The sequence below is a fragment of the Falco cherrug genome, chromosome 4 (genome assembly GCF_023634085.1).
Source record: "Falco cherrug isolate bFalChe1 chromosome 4, bFalChe1.pri, whole genome shotgun sequence".
Lineage (NCBI taxonomy): Eukaryota > Metazoa > Chordata > Aves > Falconiformes > Falconidae > Falco > Falco cherrug.
Window position 1 is genome coordinate 19214825 of NC_073700.1, and position 18462 is coordinate 19233286.

At 42.1% G+C, this 18462-nt stretch overlaps 1 protein-coding gene across 18 annotated transcripts in view; it reads right to left on the minus strand.

The window, feature by feature from the left end:
* FOXP1 (forkhead box P1) overlaps nt 1–18462 on the minus strand; it is a 391266-nt gene that overhangs the window by 64698 nt on the left and 308106 nt on the right. For 17 of the 18 annotated variants that reach the window (XM_055707728.1, XM_055707722.1, XM_055707725.1 and 14 more), the window contains 3 exons: nt 12853–12990; nt 11676–11765; nt 5968–6127 (listed from right to left, as the gene is read on the minus strand). In XM_055707728.1, the coding sequence (XP_055563703.1) occupies nt 5968–6127; nt 11676–11765; nt 12853–12990 (388 nt within the window). The remainder of the gene's footprint in view (nt 1–5967; nt 6128–11675; nt 11766–12852; nt 12991–18462) is intronic. The other variant, XM_055707731.1, reaches the window with a different exon arrangement.

Sequence of the window (18462 nt, forward strand, 5' to 3'; positions counted from 1 at the left end):
AGAGGGCCCATCTGCAGAGTCCCTACTGAGGCAGAAACCCTCCTGCGCTCACAGCAAGGCTGACAACAAAGGTGACCAAGGGCTACGCTGCAGTCAGCTGGAGAAATGTTTTTCTTTTTTTCCCCAGTTTTTTTCTCTCCTTTTTTTAAGGAAAGTGAATACTTTCTAACCTGTTTTTAAAAGAAAGGAAGGTCTTAGGAAAAAAAAACACCACTCAGCTTTATTATTATGACAACACAAACCACAATATGACTAATTTTGTGCTTAAGTTTTAAATGATGACAAATAGCTTTGTTATTAAATACAGTTTTTATTAATCACTTTTAGACATAAATTATGAATTCATATTGTCTTCCTGAAATGCTTTTCAAATTTTAACAGTCAAATTGATTATACTATGATTATTTCATTAACACACCTATCTTTCTCATTAATTTTGGTTTCTTGAACTGCTCGCTTAATTGATGGATGTGTCTACTGAAAAACTGTGTAACTTTCTATACAAGTAACACTATTATTACTGTCATTTCTTAGATCAATGCTAATGAGCCATTCAAAAGTAAAATGAAAATATAAAATAAGCTTCAAGAAATAATAATAAAAAAAAATATTTTTTTTTTAATTGTGCCAAAATGGACACCAGGGTTAGGACACAGCATTCCATAAATAATGCAAGTGAAAACTTTGCAAACTGCACTGGGCCAGAGCGAAGGCTGGAAGGGGGGGGGCCACGCACGTCAGCGTGACACGGGCGCGCACTGAGATCATGCTTGTGGATAAAGCTTATGTTTGTGACATGATCAAACAAGTCAAGTTTCTCTCACTGAAGACTATTTCAGTGCTCTTTCAGAGAAGGCCATGGGAAAAAATTAGCAGTAGCGAGAGACACATCACTTAAATATTTGGGGGGTGGGGGGGGATAAAAGCCAGTGTCTGTGTGTTTTTCAAGAGATTTCTCATCGCTGTGCTTCCAGACCATCACTTGGATGACTGTTCATTGTTTCACCATATTGCAGCACTGGGGCTATCCTAAGGAAACCTGCCATTTTCTGAGTGTATAGCAGCAGCTCACACAGGCATGTATCTCACCAAACCTAAGGTATTGAAATAAAAAAAAAAAAAAAAAGAAAAAGAAAAAAGAGGGAGTATGCATTATATTCATTTGAAACACATAATAAAAAATGCCAAGGTCTAAATTTAATTTATTTTTGTCATTTAGAATACAATGGATAGATAATCATCTCAACGTGATCAGCCAAACATCTTTACTTTGCTAAACTGTTAAAGATTTTAATTATGCTAGCTTTGGAGAGCACTGGTCTAATGAGGCGATAGACTCCAGAGAATCTAAGTGGTTAAGAACTGTGAAATGAGTCTGATAGGATTTTTTTATATTCACCGTGGATCGTTTGCATATCAAAGAGGAGTAAATTATTGCACGACAGACCAATAACCTTCCCCGCCTTTCTGAGAGTAGCATTAACAAAAACAGTTGGTCTCCGGTAACGGTTCACCACAAAAAAATGCTACAATCCTTAAGTATCTGCAATTAATATATATTATGAAAGAGGCTTCAATTTATACATTAAGTGATCAGATATTCTTAGGACATGTCCGTGTCTCTAAAGCCACGTCACTTTCCTTTCATCAGACCCAAATGCCAATTATATTTTGATGGATTTTGTCCCAAATGAGCATTTAGTTATTAGACATATTCAATTATTACTTGTCCTCTGAAATTAAACCTCTGAGCAAATTAAACAAAGAAAAAGGTCAGTACACAAGCCTATGTCCTGTTTTGCTGCATCGGGGCTATTATTTTCAAACACCTTGCGAAGTGACAGTGTGGGATGTATTTTTAGCTAACACGCTTGACAGGACTGTCTGTGCACTAACAATTACCTGTGAGCACGGCTGACCCTTACACCACTGTTTACTCAATTGAAACAATAGTGAATAGACTTGTCTGTTGATGATAACATATTGATATGAGACCGTATGAGTCGACACCTATTTTTATTTTCCAGAATAAGCAAATAGGGAAAGAATAACTGGGCACTTTTTTTTTTTTTTGCCCTTTTTTTTTTTTTTCCTTTTCTTTTTGGCCACTACCCCCTTATCTCGATTTCTGCAGGTTTTTAATTAGAGACAGGCTAGCAGCCATGCTCTTCTCCCTGTCCCCCTCTCTCCTCTCGGTCACTTCTGGATCTACTAATCCTTTATCCCAAGGAAGAGCTTCCAAGTCTTACAGTCATTAAAATATACACACATGTAGTATTTGTATCTGGCTGTACATCCTCTGAAAGTCAAGGTCTTTGGTCTAACTTCCTACAGAAGCGTAACTCATATTAGCATTAATGACAACTACACCGCGTATTGAAAGAAAAATAAAATATACCCAATTGCATGTGGAAAAAATGCTGGAGATAATAAGGAGGATTTCAGGCTGGGTGACATTAAAGAGTTAACTGTGATGTCATACACATCTGCACTCAACCAGTCGCTTAAAAATGAACACATCACTCGATTAATAAAATACAATTTAAAAAAAAAAAAAAAAGCCTCTCTCATCCTTCCCCAAATTTAGTTCTTTTGGAATAATTCTGGAGAGAATTCCTAACTAGCCTGTCAAACTGGGCAGCTGAAAGGTACGCTCATTACTCATCAGCAAAATGGTTAAATAAAATAATAGAACAAATGGTAAAAGCAAGTCAAATAGATCCACGAACACTCGCAATAAATTATGTAATTTACCATTTAACAGTTTCATTTTAACAGCGAGAGCTAAATTTCAAGTCAGATTCCCAGAACTGCGCTGCAATTACCCAAGATCGCTACTGCCAGTGCTGCAACTTCATATGTACCAGCAACGGGATTTAGACCTGAAACTGCCAAATCTACGGGAGCAATCAAGCACCCAGATGTCTCAGTCCTATTATTTTCACTCACTGGTGATCTGAAGTGTGATTTGTAGTTTCATTTTGCAGATACTAAAGATCTAGCTCTTGCAGCTCAGAACACTGCCGAAATGTGGTTTATTTTTAAACTGTTATGTACAGATGTAAAATCTAGATTATAGATGTGTCTAAATAGAAAGCAGCAAAGATTACACAAATATAACATTAAAGGATGTGCTGTTTTGTGTAAGACAATGGGCGAGCACTAAAAACTAAAATGAAACTAAAATACAGCTTTAAACAATGTATTAGTTCTAAAACCATAACAAAAATATCACTTACAAAGTAGCATTCTCTCCTTAGAAACATTTATCACTATTACAGATGCTTAAGAAGAAAAGCAAAATGCTTTTAACCAAATTCATAGCTGCATTTTCTAGAGGAATGATTTTATTTTTTTTATAAGCACATTTAGAGTATTTGTCTCACTCTTGCAAACTGTTCTGAAAACAAAAGGGCACGAGGTACGCAATCTTTTTTTTTTTTTTTTTTAAGTAAGAAGTGTCCATTACCAATTATTTTAAACTATAGCCCTGGCTCTTCATTGCATTTTTCAGGACAACTAGTCCCCTTGATTATGAAAGAAAATGTAGGCACAGGTTTAAAAAATGTATGTTGTGGGGACAGTTGACAGATTACTGCTCACGGAACTCAATTTCCCAACCCCAGGTATCACCGGCTCAAAGACAAACAGAGTTGCTCAACCTCTTTGTGTCCTTGTACCTCCATACCCAGGTGACCATGTTCAAGCAAGCAGAAAGTTGATTTAAACCTCATAATGACATCAGTTTTAAGCCATCGTCTCTCTGATAAAAAAGAATAAAATATCGAGCTGTACTGCAACCTGCCTGAAATCTCAAGTTACTCTTTCCTCCCGCCGCCAAGCCCCCGGCTCCAGCCGCCCCCAGCGCTCGCAGCTCATCTCCCTGCACGAACCAGCCCTTGCTGCTTATGTTTACGTCGTCTCCGGCATGCAAGCAAGCACCCCTTAGGTTTTAAATACGCTTCTTTGCCAGGACTAATAGTTACACTACCCTGCTAACCATATCAATCAATGCCACGACTGCTGAATTACCTACTGGTGTCTCCGATGTGTTACCGCACAGATTACACTTCATGCATCACCACATTCATTTCTTTCACATTACACATGAGCGTGTCTTGTCACTGCCCAATTGCCCTCCTTTGGACAGCTTAACTGATGTACTGTACAATGAACCTTACCGAGCAAACTTAATAGTATAGGAGCTGTGGGAAAAATTAGAAAGGTTGAAGCTTGAGTCCGGTGGGTGTGTGGGAACAGCCTGGGATGCTTCCGACAATAAATCTGAAGCGTAATTAATGCACGCTGTAACATTTTCCAAGTACAAATGGCATTTCATCTACATGCCCTTTTACCTGGACTGGTTTCACGCCTCCTCCCCATCACACCACACATCGATGGTGACCCACTAACTGCCACCCTCGGCCTGATGCCGCCCCCAGCCAGGCATCACCTTCCCACGCATCAGCCTCCGACCCAGCAGAGGACCAGCCTGGACCAGGCACCCAGCTCCGGGACACTGGCAGACTACGCTGCCCCTCGCAGAGGGAGGCGCCAGGTCCCCAGCAGCACAGCCTCTCGAGACAGGAGTTTGCTGCTCATGTACCCTTGTGGGTCTGGCAAAAATAAGCCTAAATAAACCACGCCAGCCACACCACAAGGCAGACTCCGCTCCCCAGTTTTGTCTTCATTTATCCACGCGAGTTAATTCCCACCAGCCACCTTGTTCTCCTTGCAGCTACGTACACACAAAGGAGGGCAAAGAACCGGAGCAGTTTTGTCCCATCCCCTCCATTTATTTAACTGAACAGAGCTGAATGTAAATTCATTATATGGTTTAGCAAGTAGTAGGAGCCCTGAGGCTGCTTCGAAGAGCCCAAATCATCCAACCTGAGCTGAGTCAAGTTATTGAGGTAGATGTTTAAATTTATTATGGGGCAAGGGAAGCAAAAGGCATGATTATTCAGAACTACCAGCATCATGGTTGAAAGACCTGGTCTTCCCTGAACCACGCCAACTCTGTCTGCCTTAATCACACCAGCCAGAGCTCAGGCAAGTCTGTTAAAATGTCCCCAGGCTTGCAGACAAACCCAGTTTAAAAAAAAATAAAATAATTCAAGCCAAAGAGGCGAAGACAGAATAAAAACCCCAGGTTATAATCACTGTCAAAAGTAGTGTAATTTAAGTAGTTATGGCTTTCAATGTATCAATATCTTAAAAAAAACCCAAAAACCAACAAGGTAAGAAAAAATAGGGATGTCAGCAAAGCAGTAACTTCTTGCAGAGTGCAGGACGGAATAAAGATGTAGGAGGATCTAATTGTCAATAAGACCATTAAAATTAAATGGAGTTAATCCCAATTTGCCTCACTGTGGAGGGAGGAACGAGGCTCTGATGCAGACAGGCAGTGAATAGAAGGCTGTGTAAACAGGCATGGAGAGGAGACACTGCCACCTCTCCCTCTCAGCTGCAGCAAAGGGCAATCAAATTTCTACAGCTCGGCAGTGTGCGGATCAGAGCTCCTCCGTGCCCGGCTCCTCGCCAGGCTGGAACCAGAAAGGGCCCAAGGAACACATTTAGAAAAGGAAAGGCTGCTCTCACACTACTCTCAGCCATGAACCCGGCACCAAGAATCGATTAAGACGCCCCCTGTGAAGGATTTCAAGCCCAGATGAGTACAACCAGCAGCTTCGAGCCCGTCAGACCGGCTATAGCTGTGCAAATTGAATCTGAACTCCAAACTGCCTGCCTCCCGCTAGCCAGGGTGGACCCGCGATTTCAGCGTTGCCCTTCTCAAAAAATACCTCTATAATGCCCACCCTGCCTGTCAGGATTTTTCTGTGCTTATTATTTTATGAGCCTATGAGACTTCTCTCCTTCTCTGGTACCGAGTGACAATTTCGTGTGTGTGTGCATGCATGCTACCACTTTGCCAGACAGCCGGCAGCTCCCACACCCCTCACCTACCTTGTGCAAGGGGTTGCAAAGGCAGAGTAGGCTGGCCAGGCTGGATGGTTAGCAGCCCCTGACGCTGCAAAGACAGGAGGTGCTGCTGTTGCAACTGCTGCATCTGTAAGAGTTGCTGCTGAAAGGCCAACTGCTGCGTAGCCACCTGCTGTTGCTGGGGCTGGAAAAGAACAAAAACAAAACAAAACAAAACAAAAAAAAAGCACGTTTGTCAATACAGAGCAAAGCATTAATGGAGGATTTACAGGGCTCCTTGTCTCAACACACTTCAACTTCTGATCGCAGTCACCCGTTATCAAGGCAAGCTAGCGAGCCCGTCACCCCGTATCAAAGACCCCAAGGCATGCTTAGGTGCTAGAGCTAACCACAGGGCTGCAGTCGATTCCCACCTCCAGCGGTTACTTTCATCCTGCCTAAATCCCTCCTGCCATCCCAATTAAAAATGTATGCAGCGTTTCTTGGTCCATGCTACCGCATCGCCCTGGCCCACGAGGTCGCGTTCTACCCCAGAAGCGGCTGCATTTCAGTGGCGGATGAAGCAAATGCTGCTGGCTGTTAAAGTCCCGGGTAATTCTTTGAGGCAAAGAACATGTGTAACGTGAGAATCACACCACACGATCACATCACACTTAGATGTAATGAAAAACAACCCTGCACTGTGTCCTGTTTGCTCATGCAAGGGTTGTCTCAACTATTAAGGCATTACGACTGGCTTAATTTATAGTATTTTATACTTACTCTCTCCTCTTCATCCATCAAGCCCCACAATACTTTCTGTTCTGTTTGGAATTATTCTGTGCTGTATTTAAGGCTGCTACTTCTGCACTTTGAAAATTTTAATTATTCTCACTAGAAAGAAGATGGAGTTGCTTTACTCCACAGGGACGTGAACCTTGAACCTTTGAGGTGTAAAAGAACATGTTGCTTTTCTCACTACTGTACCCAGAGAAGCTTTTAACTACTCTGTTTATCACTTCTGACATAAATAAATGAGAAAAAAATCAGACCTTTGAAGAAGAAAAACTTCATCTAATATTGTTAATTAGCCATGACAAACGATGAAATAACATTGTAAATCTTTCATAGAAACAGCCACTAGATTTTAATTACACACATTCATAATTTAGCAAACAACATCTTACTTGAATGTGAGTGTTTAATATGTACAGTACTCCAGGCTTCAGAGTCCTTAATTTTGTTCAGTTAAGGAAGCCTCTAGGTTTTACTTCCATGCTCATCTTGTATTTTATTTGCTTTGTTCTTTAAAATCCATGAAAGGCTTTGCATTTTGATAAATATCTTTTTATTTATTGTACAATGACAGGAGGAAAACTTTTGTTGTGTAAAACATCAATACATCATGCCAGTGTTTAGCAGTTCCTTGTGCTAGCCAAAAAAAATTAATGTAGATTTCCTTAGTAATTATCTGAGTGATAGAAAGATAATACAGTGCAGTAGTACAATAAATAGAAGGAAATTATCTAATATCCCTAATCTGCTAGGAATCATATCAAGGTGGAGGTCTTATACACATTATGGCTAACAATTACGGAAAGAAAATTAACTCTTACAAAACTGCATACTTTCACAAACCCCAGCCAGCTCCCAAGCTTTCTGTCGCCCTTCCTTGACACCAAGCCAGAGGATCGCTGGCCCCATTCCCTACGGGTGTCAAGTAGGGGAAAAAAAAAAAATATATCCACCAGAGCTGCGGGAGTAGGACTGACAGACACCAGCCAGGGATCTGGCCCCCACCTCCTTGTACCACCACGCCCCACCAACCCTAACACTGCAACCAACTGTACACCCACAACTGACCCAACCGTCAATTTATCTGCTTTATAAAGTCCATCTACCTTATTTCCAAAGACAATCTAGGACATCAAGAACACAGTTAAATAACTAGGTGTTTAGTTATCCTAAAACTTGGAGAGTTTTCATTTCTTTGCAACAGCTTGCTCAGAGAGATCCAGCTGCTGCAACTATGTAACAGCACCAGATGAACACAAGCCCCAGCAACAGTTACATTAAGAGTTAGTGTTTGCCTCCATCAATATTCATTCGCTAAATATATATCCTTATTATGTATTTTATATCTATAATAAATGGTATTCCACAAAAATCTAGTTACAGTAAGCTGTGTTTTACCTATTTGCTGCCTGAGTGTAAAGTTAGCATGGTTTTGGTTTTGTTTTTTGTTGTTGCTGTTTCAAAAAAAAAGGAAAGAAAAAAACACCTTTATATAAATTGACTGATGCCCATTTGGTTGTCTTCTCAGCTATCCTAAGAAAAGCTCTTGAACACTCTTTACTTTGAAAAGCCAGGATATAAAAGTATACAAGGCCCATTGTCCAAGAAAGAATTTAAAAGCAAGACACGTTGCCAAACTGCGCTCCCCACCCAGTTACCAAACACAGGATACAAGGCAGTTTGTTTACTTCTCACAATTGAATGCATACAAAAAAGGTCTCAGTGCAGTCCTGTTGTCAGGTCAGTAGTCAGTGTTAAAATGCTGAAATATCCTGATAAAACTTGCATTTTTGATCCCCTCCCTAAAGCTTCTGTCAAAGGTCTGTTTTCCTTTCTTAGGTTACTCCCTACTGCCTAACATAAACTGTCACAACTGCCGGAGGACAAACGGCCCCATTTGGAAAACAACCCGCTCCATCCCACGCTGTGGCCCCAGGCCGGACCCCCCCCCCCCCCCCGTGGCTCTGGGCCCCCCCGGCCTTGGGGAGCCCCCGCTTTCGGGAGCGGCGGGCGCAGGGCTGCGGGCTCGCTGTCGGGCACCACGCGGTGCTCACCCTCTGCTATGCCACGCAGCCCTCCAGTAAAACCTGCCAGAAGCCTTACTGGGGTCCCTCTGTTATCCTGCTTGGGGGTCACATCCCTTTTACCGGCGGAGCTTGGGAGATTTGTTGTGTTTTCCTTCTTTCACGACAGCACAATAGGACAAGGCACGAAGAAAATGACTTGGGGGACACAGGACATGAATACACTTGTTCCATCTGTCAAGGTACAAACCCGGCCCTCGTTAGCACGGCAGCCGCCAGTCCCCAACACGGCACTGCTCACCATGTGACCCCACCGTCAGTTTTAGTACGAGAGAGAAGCAGGGGAAAGAAAAAGGATTAAAAAAAAAAAAAAAAAAAAAAAAAAAAAAAAAAGAAAGACCACCATTGCACCGCTGGCATGCTAATTGAGCAAGAATAACCTCCTTAAGGCAGGGAAAACGGGCTGAATGAACAAACCTGTGGGGTGGGCTGAAATGCATCATCCAAACAGGCCTCCATGAAAACCATCAGCGAAAATTGCCCCCTCCCCCCCCCCCCCCCGCCGGAACCGTAGCAAACGCTGCAAAGACTTGGGCCCCTTGTTCTCTGCACAGCTACCCTGTTAAAATGCTCTTCTTGAACCAGGAAGGAGTCCGTCCTTATTGTTGCTTTCGATATTGTAATATCAGAAGTGTGACCACAGTAAATCAGTGTGTTAGATATTGAAATGCCATCACATTGTCTAACTCCCCTTCTCGTCTTTTTAACACAAAGTATTTTTTTCTTTAAGCTCCGAGCCCTCATCTTTGTGTCTGAGATGCTCTCCTGTCTGACAACAGCAATTTAGAAGAGTTAACTTTTATCGTTCATTCTGCTGTGTAACTTTCCCCTTCAAATTTCTTTATCTGCCCTCTGAGCTCATCTGAACTTTCATGTTCTCCCAGCATGCAGGCTTGCATTCAAAACTATGTCTAATAGACCAAATAAGAGGTTAATAAGAAGTGGCAACAGAAAGAAAAAATACAATCCCTGGTAACTGATAAGAATGACAGTGGCAGCCCTTTATTGTTTGTCTTCAAATATAGAGTTAAAGATCTTTAAAAAACTAAATTTTGACGCCTTTGAAAAGAAAGAAGCACAAAATAACAACAGGGGGTTATTGCCTGCCAGCCACAGGGGAGAAGCTCCATAATTCTTATTCTCCCTTTTGAAGGCTGTTAGAAATCTGATTCAAAAAAGCAACAGCAGAAGGAGAAAGCCTCTTGAGGCTATCGCCATTTCCTGTGATCATGCATAATGCGTTTCAAAAGTGGGTTTTTACCAATTCTGTTGATCAATTGCACCTCCTTCATATTCCCTCTTTTTTCTGCTGTGTTTACATCTGATGTGACTCAATGACAAGCGCTGTCTGAGACTGTGAAACAGACCTGTCATGTTGATTTATGGGCGCATCAAACCACGACTTGTCCAAACTGAAACTCGCAGTTCATTAATTAGAGAGTTGTGACTTTGAAGTCAGCTTTCAGACTGTGGTTTTTAACATTTGGCTTAATTTATATGCTCTTGAATGTGGATCTCTAAGGAAAAAACTGAAATTCCCTTCTTGTCTTTGAACTTCTTTTGACCGCACAATAATCATTTCTTTGTCCAGAGTGATGCCTGCATCCCAGAGTCATTAACGCGCATTGAACTGCCACTGATGAGTAAGCCCTACTGAATTAGAAAAACAGCCAGCAAAACAAAGCTGAGAGCATTCTGCACAGTGATATCTCACAATTACATGCCTTCCCTCCCTGTGCCATTTCCATTTTAATTACTGTTAGTCCTTTAGATTTACATTTTAGACACTTTTTAATCTGTTCCTTTTTTATTATAGTGGTGCCCGTAAGCGCGCTATGGTTAAGGTTGTGTCAGCGTTTCCATTATAAACCCCCCTATTTTCAAGGGTTTATAACTCAGCTGGAAAAATTCACTCTGGGTTAAAACTTGGCACAGGTGGCACAATGTACCAAAATTTCAAGGGGGGGCAGGCAGGGGGCAGGAATTGATGCACGCTTTGAGCAACGCCGTTTGTGAAGTGACACAGAAGTGCTGCCGCTATCGCAGGACATCGTGCAGCATCTCGTGCCAAGAGGCAGCTTTCGAGGATCTACCCAAGCCAGCACTGATGTCAGATTAAACATGGAAGCCTCGAACGCCTCGTGACTCCAGAGGTGAACTCGGTGCCTTAAAAAGAAATGTAACTGCAGCAAAATTAAATTTCAGCACACCACAATCAACAAAGTTTAGGACATGACAGGTATTTTGAAAGGGAAGTGTATTTAAAGGACAGGCAGAAAGTGCCCGGGCCCGTCCCATTCCTGCCATGGACCATGGTGGCATCACAGCAAGGTCTCCTGCCACCACGCCGTGAACGGGCAGCGTTCCCATGCTACCTCTGCCTCCCAGACCTCGCTTCTCGGTGTCGCCACCGATGATGCTCCAGTGCGGTCAGTCCCTGCTAAGCCCACGCTGCGAGGAACCTGCAACCAGAACCTCTCCACTGGAAACGGCAAGTCCAAACCCAATGTCTCTTGGCATTCTGCCCTGCTTCCAGCGGACAGCACGGTATCTGGGCCGGCTGCTTGCCCCCTCCCCTCTCCAACATAACTAACTTCCAAAAGCACTCTCCCAAGATACAAGTCTAGATGCTTGCTCCAGTACTCATACCGAACATCAAGGCATGGTCCCCTGCTATAAAATATGTGGCAGCAAGCAAATGGAAAGCACAGGAAAACACAGGCGAAAACAGGACAATAACTCTAAATCTGAAAGCTGAGACCCGATAGAGTCAGTTCAGTTGTGCAATCATTTATAAGATGAATGACAGTTTAATAGCCACTAGACAGTCCCCGGGGATCTGCGGTTTGAAAGTAAAATGGGTATTGTCTGTACCTCTTTAGGCTGTTTTCCAGCATGTTGTTGCTGTAAAAGTTGAAGCTGCAACTGTTCCTGTTGTTTCTTATAAAACTCTTGAAGCTGCTGCTACAAAGAAAAGGAAAGATGGTAAGTAACAAAGTGGAGAGCCAATTCAGTGTCCCTTTTGGTGTAACACACAAACTGTGATGTGAAAAATAGCATCCTTTTATCTGTAATGGTCTGACCTTTAGTTTGAAACTCAACAATAAATTCAGTGCACACTGACTATTCTTGGCATTATCGTTTGAAAAGTAATCTCCAAAATGAACTGATGAAAAACATACCATTTTCTACACAAACTAATTAAAATAAGGCAAGGAATGACCTTTGATTGTAACAACAAAGCCAGAATGCCCTTGCTGAGAGAGCCTGGCGAATCTCTGTTGTGAAACACACATGCTTTCTAAATGATAGGGTTTGACTGTATTAAGTGTTGTTCAATACATGCATAGACATCCTGGGAAATACTCTCCTCCTCCCCGCTCCCCAGATGTGCGCCGTGCAGGCAGCGCTCGGGCGCGGGCAGGAGGGAGCACGCAAAATCGGGCTGGGGCGGATGCTGCCACCCGCCCGGGACTCGTGAGCCCCCGCTGTGCCATGTCCTCTGATAACGGAGCCTTGGGGCTCGTCGGTGGCAAACTTTTCAGCTGAAAAAGGACCACGGGCTGTGAGAAACACTGACACACCGCACGGCATACGTTGGCTGAAATCAAACAGATTAAGGCTTGCAAACCTCTCTGCTTTTATTGCCACCGTATCCATAGTCCTTTACAGTTCCAGATGGACGTAACGACGTCTAAAATGGCAAGTGTCACCATACTACCGTGTTTATTCCCATTAGTCAGGACACACCATGCTTTCTGGGGGATGCAGGCAAAAGCAACAGGGACATCTGCCGAAGTCCTGACACTTAAATATGCATCTGTATTATTTAGCTGATCTTGGAAACGCTCCTAGCACTGCTCCCTGGATTTGTTTCCAGTAGCTATTTCTAGAATTAAAAACAAAAGAGCAGTCAGTTCATCTCAGCGCATGGCTGCTCCAAGGTTTGGACCTGAGACATGGGCAGCTTCTCTCCGCAGGAACGTTTTGGGAGGCGAAGCCCTCTAGGATCTGCAGGGGCCACCCGAGCAGCTGTTAAGGAAACAATTACCTGTTGAAGCATGAGTGCCTGCTGCTGTTGGAGCAGGACTTGGAGTTGCTGGGGAGTTAGCACTTGTTGCTGGAGGATCTGCTGCATTTGCTGGGGAGTGATCACTTGAGGTGTCATCATAGCCACCGACACTGGAACCTGAAGCACAAGAGGAAAGTGCAGAGGGGGTCAGAGCACATCGCCACAACTCCCCCGCACCACCCACCACCCCCGTGCCTGGCACCGGGGGTGCCCTCACAGCCCACCACAGCGGGCAGAAGTACCCACCACACATTTTCCCAGCGACTAAGTTCCCCTTTCGCAAAACATTGCTCACTTATAAGAATTCCCTTCGCAATAACATGACAAACACTGTTACGATTTAATTATTTTTACAAGAATCCGCCAACTAGGTCCTTTCCCTCCCAGAAAGCCCTTGCCTTCCGTGCAGAAATCCAGCAGCCCAGTATCCCAGGCTGATGCGATCTAGACCCTATTACGACAGGTTTTTAAGGAAATTGAAGGAAGGCTCAGTGATGTGAATAACGGCACTAGACTCCTATGCAATTTTAACAGCAAGGCCCTACCACGATGTCTTTACCATTCCATATTCACCCAGCATACAGATGTCTTCAATTCTTTCATATTATGTGAGATACCATTAAAAGCCGCTTTCCATGACATTTCAGTGACAAACAGCTACAGTGATGAACTTGATAGCATTTCATATTTGCAACTGTTAACACGTTTCTGCACGGGCATCTTTGCAAGGAACCTGTACACTGTATCTGAAAGGATGATGTCTTGTTCAGATAAAACACTGACATTAAAATGACAGGCTGTCTTGGCCAAGGTTACACAAATTGTATTCAAGCGGATACCTAATGACAATGCTATGAATTCTGCAAGCTTTCTAGAATGTAATTTAGCTATTCAAAATAATCACTGCACTTGTGTTTAATTTGCAGACTACATGAGAACCATTTTGTCAGTCCTAGTAATGCAAGAAGACTATTTCCCGAGAAACCCACCCCTCTACCCTCCACCCCAAAAAAGGAAAAGAAAAGGAGAAGAAAAAAAAAAAAAACAATAGAGGAAAAGACAAAACCCATATGAGTTTTAACAGTAATATTTAAGCACCTGACTTTTCTATAGTTTCAAATCAAATACGTGACAGCACAAAACTAAAAGCAGTAAAGGATATACTTTGCTAAAAAGGATCTCCTGTCATCTCATGTATTACAATAAAAGGTAATAATATGTTTAGCACTTTTTCTGTGCACCTCGTTTAAAAAAAAAATCAGCAGACAATAGCTGATGCGAAGATAAAGGAGTTTAAAAAAAAAATAATCTTCCAGTGTAGTAGTAAGCAAGAGAGAAATGCAGTATTAATTTTATGTAACATAATGTCTTAATATGCAGTTTATCTTGACTTTTTCACATGATTTGTCCTGTCATTTGCATAGCAAGCTCTCATTCCTAATTTCACAGTCATTATGCACTGATGTCCTGATTTCTCAGCATCACTAATTTTGATGAACTAAAAATGGTTCCTGAAGGTCAGACGCATGTACACTGCGCATCTCCCCGTGTTGTTGTGTACATGTTGTGTGCCAGGGCCAGACACGGCCTCGGAAACATCTGAGCCAAGCCCCACACAGGCTCACGCGCTCCGACATCCCATTAATGCAAACTCGGCGAGGTCCCCAGCGCGCTCCCCATGGCACCAGCACCTTCCTGTGTATCTAACGTGCTCCAGGCCGGTGTGAGTGCAGGCAAATGGAGATTAATTACGGGTCAAACGCCAGTCCCACCGAAGCCAGTGGCCGTTCTCCCGCTGCTGGCATCGCTTGCCCATGGCTACAGGAATGCCACTGCCTCGCCACGCAGGACCAGCTGCGAGGACACTGAGTCACCGGGATGGATAACCCCATCATTTCAGAATACCTTAATCCACACGCTTTTAAAAACTTTTCTGGGAGTAGAAAATTATTTAATTAAATCCTGCCGTCACTGTCTTCGCCCCAAAGTGTGACTCACCTTCATTATTCTCCTCCCCAGAGAAGTTTATTTTACCCTCGGGTTTGTACTACCTTTCTGAAGTCGGACTGAGCAAACAGAAGAGGAAGCATGTTTAAGTATGTTTTCTGTGCCCTTCTTGGAAGATAGACAACACAAATACTCTTCAGTTAGATTTATGACGACAAGCAGGGATACAGACAGGAATAGGGTGGGGTGCTGTAAACCCTACACATCGGTGATTAATAGAAGGGCCGCATTCTGCCGTCAGCTATGTGGAGACAACTCCCATTCACTTCCATGGCTTTTTGCATATTTATCTTGGGATAAATCTGAGGATTTGACCCTACCTTTGAAAACTGGCCATGTACCTTCCGGTGAAGAATCTCCTAGCTGCACACTCTTTGCTAGAACAGAAGCGCGTAATGAGCAAGGGCAAAAACCCCAAAGTGTGTATATGTGTATCTATATGGCACACCTAGGAGTGCAAGTGTGCGTTGATCACTCAACTTCATTTCACCATCCAAAACCCCATTTTCACACCACATCTGCCCCTCTATAGAGAAGGTCCTGCCTTCCACCTATAAGCACGGCAAACAGCCACAGCTAGCCAAGGTCTGTACTTCAGCTTATCACAAAAGCAACCCAGGGAAACCTTTCACAAATCCAAATAAACCAGAAACTACCGTGTTAACAACGACACGCGTGTCCCAGGCAAGCATGGTCTCACGTGCGGTTTGAGGAATTTAAATAGTTAAGAATGATGGCCTATATATCCACTCTCTTAACTCCCAACGTCCAACTTTTTCATGTAGCTAGTCCCTGGTAATACTAGGAATCAAAGGGCATGCAGCACCAGCAATAGGCTATTATAGCCCACACTTTATTACCCATTACTACCGAGGTCATTAGCGGTAAGAGTGATTGTACCGGTCTTAACCTATTGATCATTGTAACTACTATCATTTAATCCCGTGTTGAATGTCTGGAAAGCTGCTAAAGGCACACAAGAGAGAGTGCTTTAGTGATGAGAAATATAGCCAAAGCTTGGAAATTACACTTTGATTCATAAAATCTAGCCAGTGGTTTAAATCAATAGTATTTAAAACAGTCATGTAAGTTCTTAACTACAGCTCTCTAATATTTATAGGTCCCTTTTTGAGTGTATTCAGTCAAAACTAAACTTTATTTTAGATACTGTGCAATATACTTTACATTATGTTAGATAAAAAATATTTATTTCTGATATTTTGTCCGATAGTAAATGAAACCTAAACCGAGGGCTATAAATTAATTTTAGATTTCTATCTCTCAGATGTCAACTTAAACGTGTTGCCAAAAAAAAATTACAAACCAACTTTAAAAATGGCTTAACTGTTTAAGTACATGAAAACGAGCGTGGTTTATGAGTTAACAATGAATCACAGAAGGCAGTTTATGAAGAACTAAAATAATTCTGTCTTACTGCCTTCAGGGAGTTGAAGTTCAAATTAAACTACTGGCAGATATATTTAAAGAATGCTAAGTTAGCATGCAGACCAGAAATCAGTCTTTTCTTTTTTTAACTTGTTTATTTTCCACATGAAACACGATTGTTGTTATTGATATGATTAATGAACTACTTTTGGTATTGTTGACTGATAACAATAGGGTGTGGTAGATACCCAGCTGCATGTAAACCTGGCAGCAAAGGTAAAAATACAGCTGCAATTTGGCTTTCGGAGCTGTGCTAGTATAGACCTGCTGACATGCTAATACCATCAACGGCAAAAAATGTCTTTAATACTCACAATTGTTTTCAGACACTATTTCTCCCAGGGTTTTTTGCCTGCTGTTCCTCCACATCCCCCAAAAGCCTGCCCATCCCCCCCCACCCCTGAACACAAGCTCTGCAAACACGCCGTATTTTGGTGAGACTGACCAAGGAAAACTTCCACCAACTTGGACCAAGTTCACCTTTAACTTCACACCAGAGTTACAGCAGGGATGCATCTGTCACTCCTCCACGCAACCCAGACAAGGGTCACAGGGATGAAAATGATTTAGTCCTATTTAATCATTTCCATTCCCCCATATTCAGTTATATTAATATAATTAAATACTAGCTAAATAATTTCAAGTAGTTTAATCTTGTATGAAGTGGGAAAAAAAAAAAAAAAAGAATGCCATTTTCACACAACGTGCCTTCGTCGGATACGGTTGTGGTCCTGTTAACTGTTAGCAGGCGTGCATGGAAGATGGGGAGGATTTCCTTAATTCATGAAGAACAACTCTGCCAGAAAATCTTTTTCTCCTGCGATGTACGTTCAAACTCAATTTCAGTAAGACCTCATTCCAGGCACCTCGGATTTCCAAACAGCAATTCTTTGGTTAAAGATTTTGTGATACAAGTCAAACGGGACAAAACATAGCTGAACACAGACAGAGCAAGTTGCTGAGGAACAGTTAAAAATACTGGGCTACAAATAAAAATAGATACGGCTGGGCAAAACCAAACAATTAACTCGAGCTGTCTTATTAGAAAGCTATTATGCGCAATACATTTTAAATGTCAAAAAATCTCAGCCGGAACAATACAAGCCAGCTTTGCTCATGCCACAGGAGAAGATAAACCACTGATACCCTGGCAAGCAGAGCAGCACAACCCCACAAGCCAGAGCAGAGCCCAGCAAAAGAAGAGCTGCAGGCAGGACCTGCTTCCATCCCGAGACCAGAACATTTCTGACACAGTATTTCATCCTCCGAACCAACAGCAAAAAAATGCCGCTGTTAGAATTATTCACGCAGAAACTGCAATGCTGTTTCATTATGCAAAATGGAATCTCACTTTTAGAGTTAGTTATTTTGCCATAATACGGCACAACACATAAAGACAGGTAATGTTTATTATATTAATGTAAAATCAGCTAAGTAGTCTGTCATTAGCATAACAGTTCTCTTCATAACAATACAACTCCCTATTAAAAGGGGAGGGGAACCCTCTTTAAAATTAAATTAGCATTTTATTATTATAATTTTGTTTATTATATTTTATCAGGAGGGAAGATCTCCCTCTGACCCACGGAAGGCGGTAGGATGGGCTATGCTGACATTCCCCGACATGTCAGGGTGTCTGCTGTCTTCTGCATTCTCTTCTAGCTGAGGAAAAGCGGGAATATTTCCCTATTTGTTTACAGAATGAAACATCTGATCTTATCTACCACTTCTCATGCATACCAGGTTTCTCACTAAGTGCCAGGATAATTGTTTCTGCTATAATAAATACCCATTTAATTTGCATAAAAATATAAAGTTTACATAAATTAAAATCCTTTCTACATCTAACATTTGTCAAATACAGACTAAACCAGAACACACACCACCAAATACTCATTTAATAAGCTGAGTGAGATTTCAACCTCGAGATTATCATCATCATTTTTCACATTTTAAAAAGTTATCATTTTTGTTTCCTGCTCCAGCATGAAAGGAAAAATTATAACCCAATATACATGGTTCCTAACAGTGGTGATATTTTATGATGATTCAGTTAAAAAAAAAATCCATATATTTTTTCAGAGTTTAGTGCAAGGGAATGTTAGATCAACATATTCTGTCAAAAAAGCCTCAAAT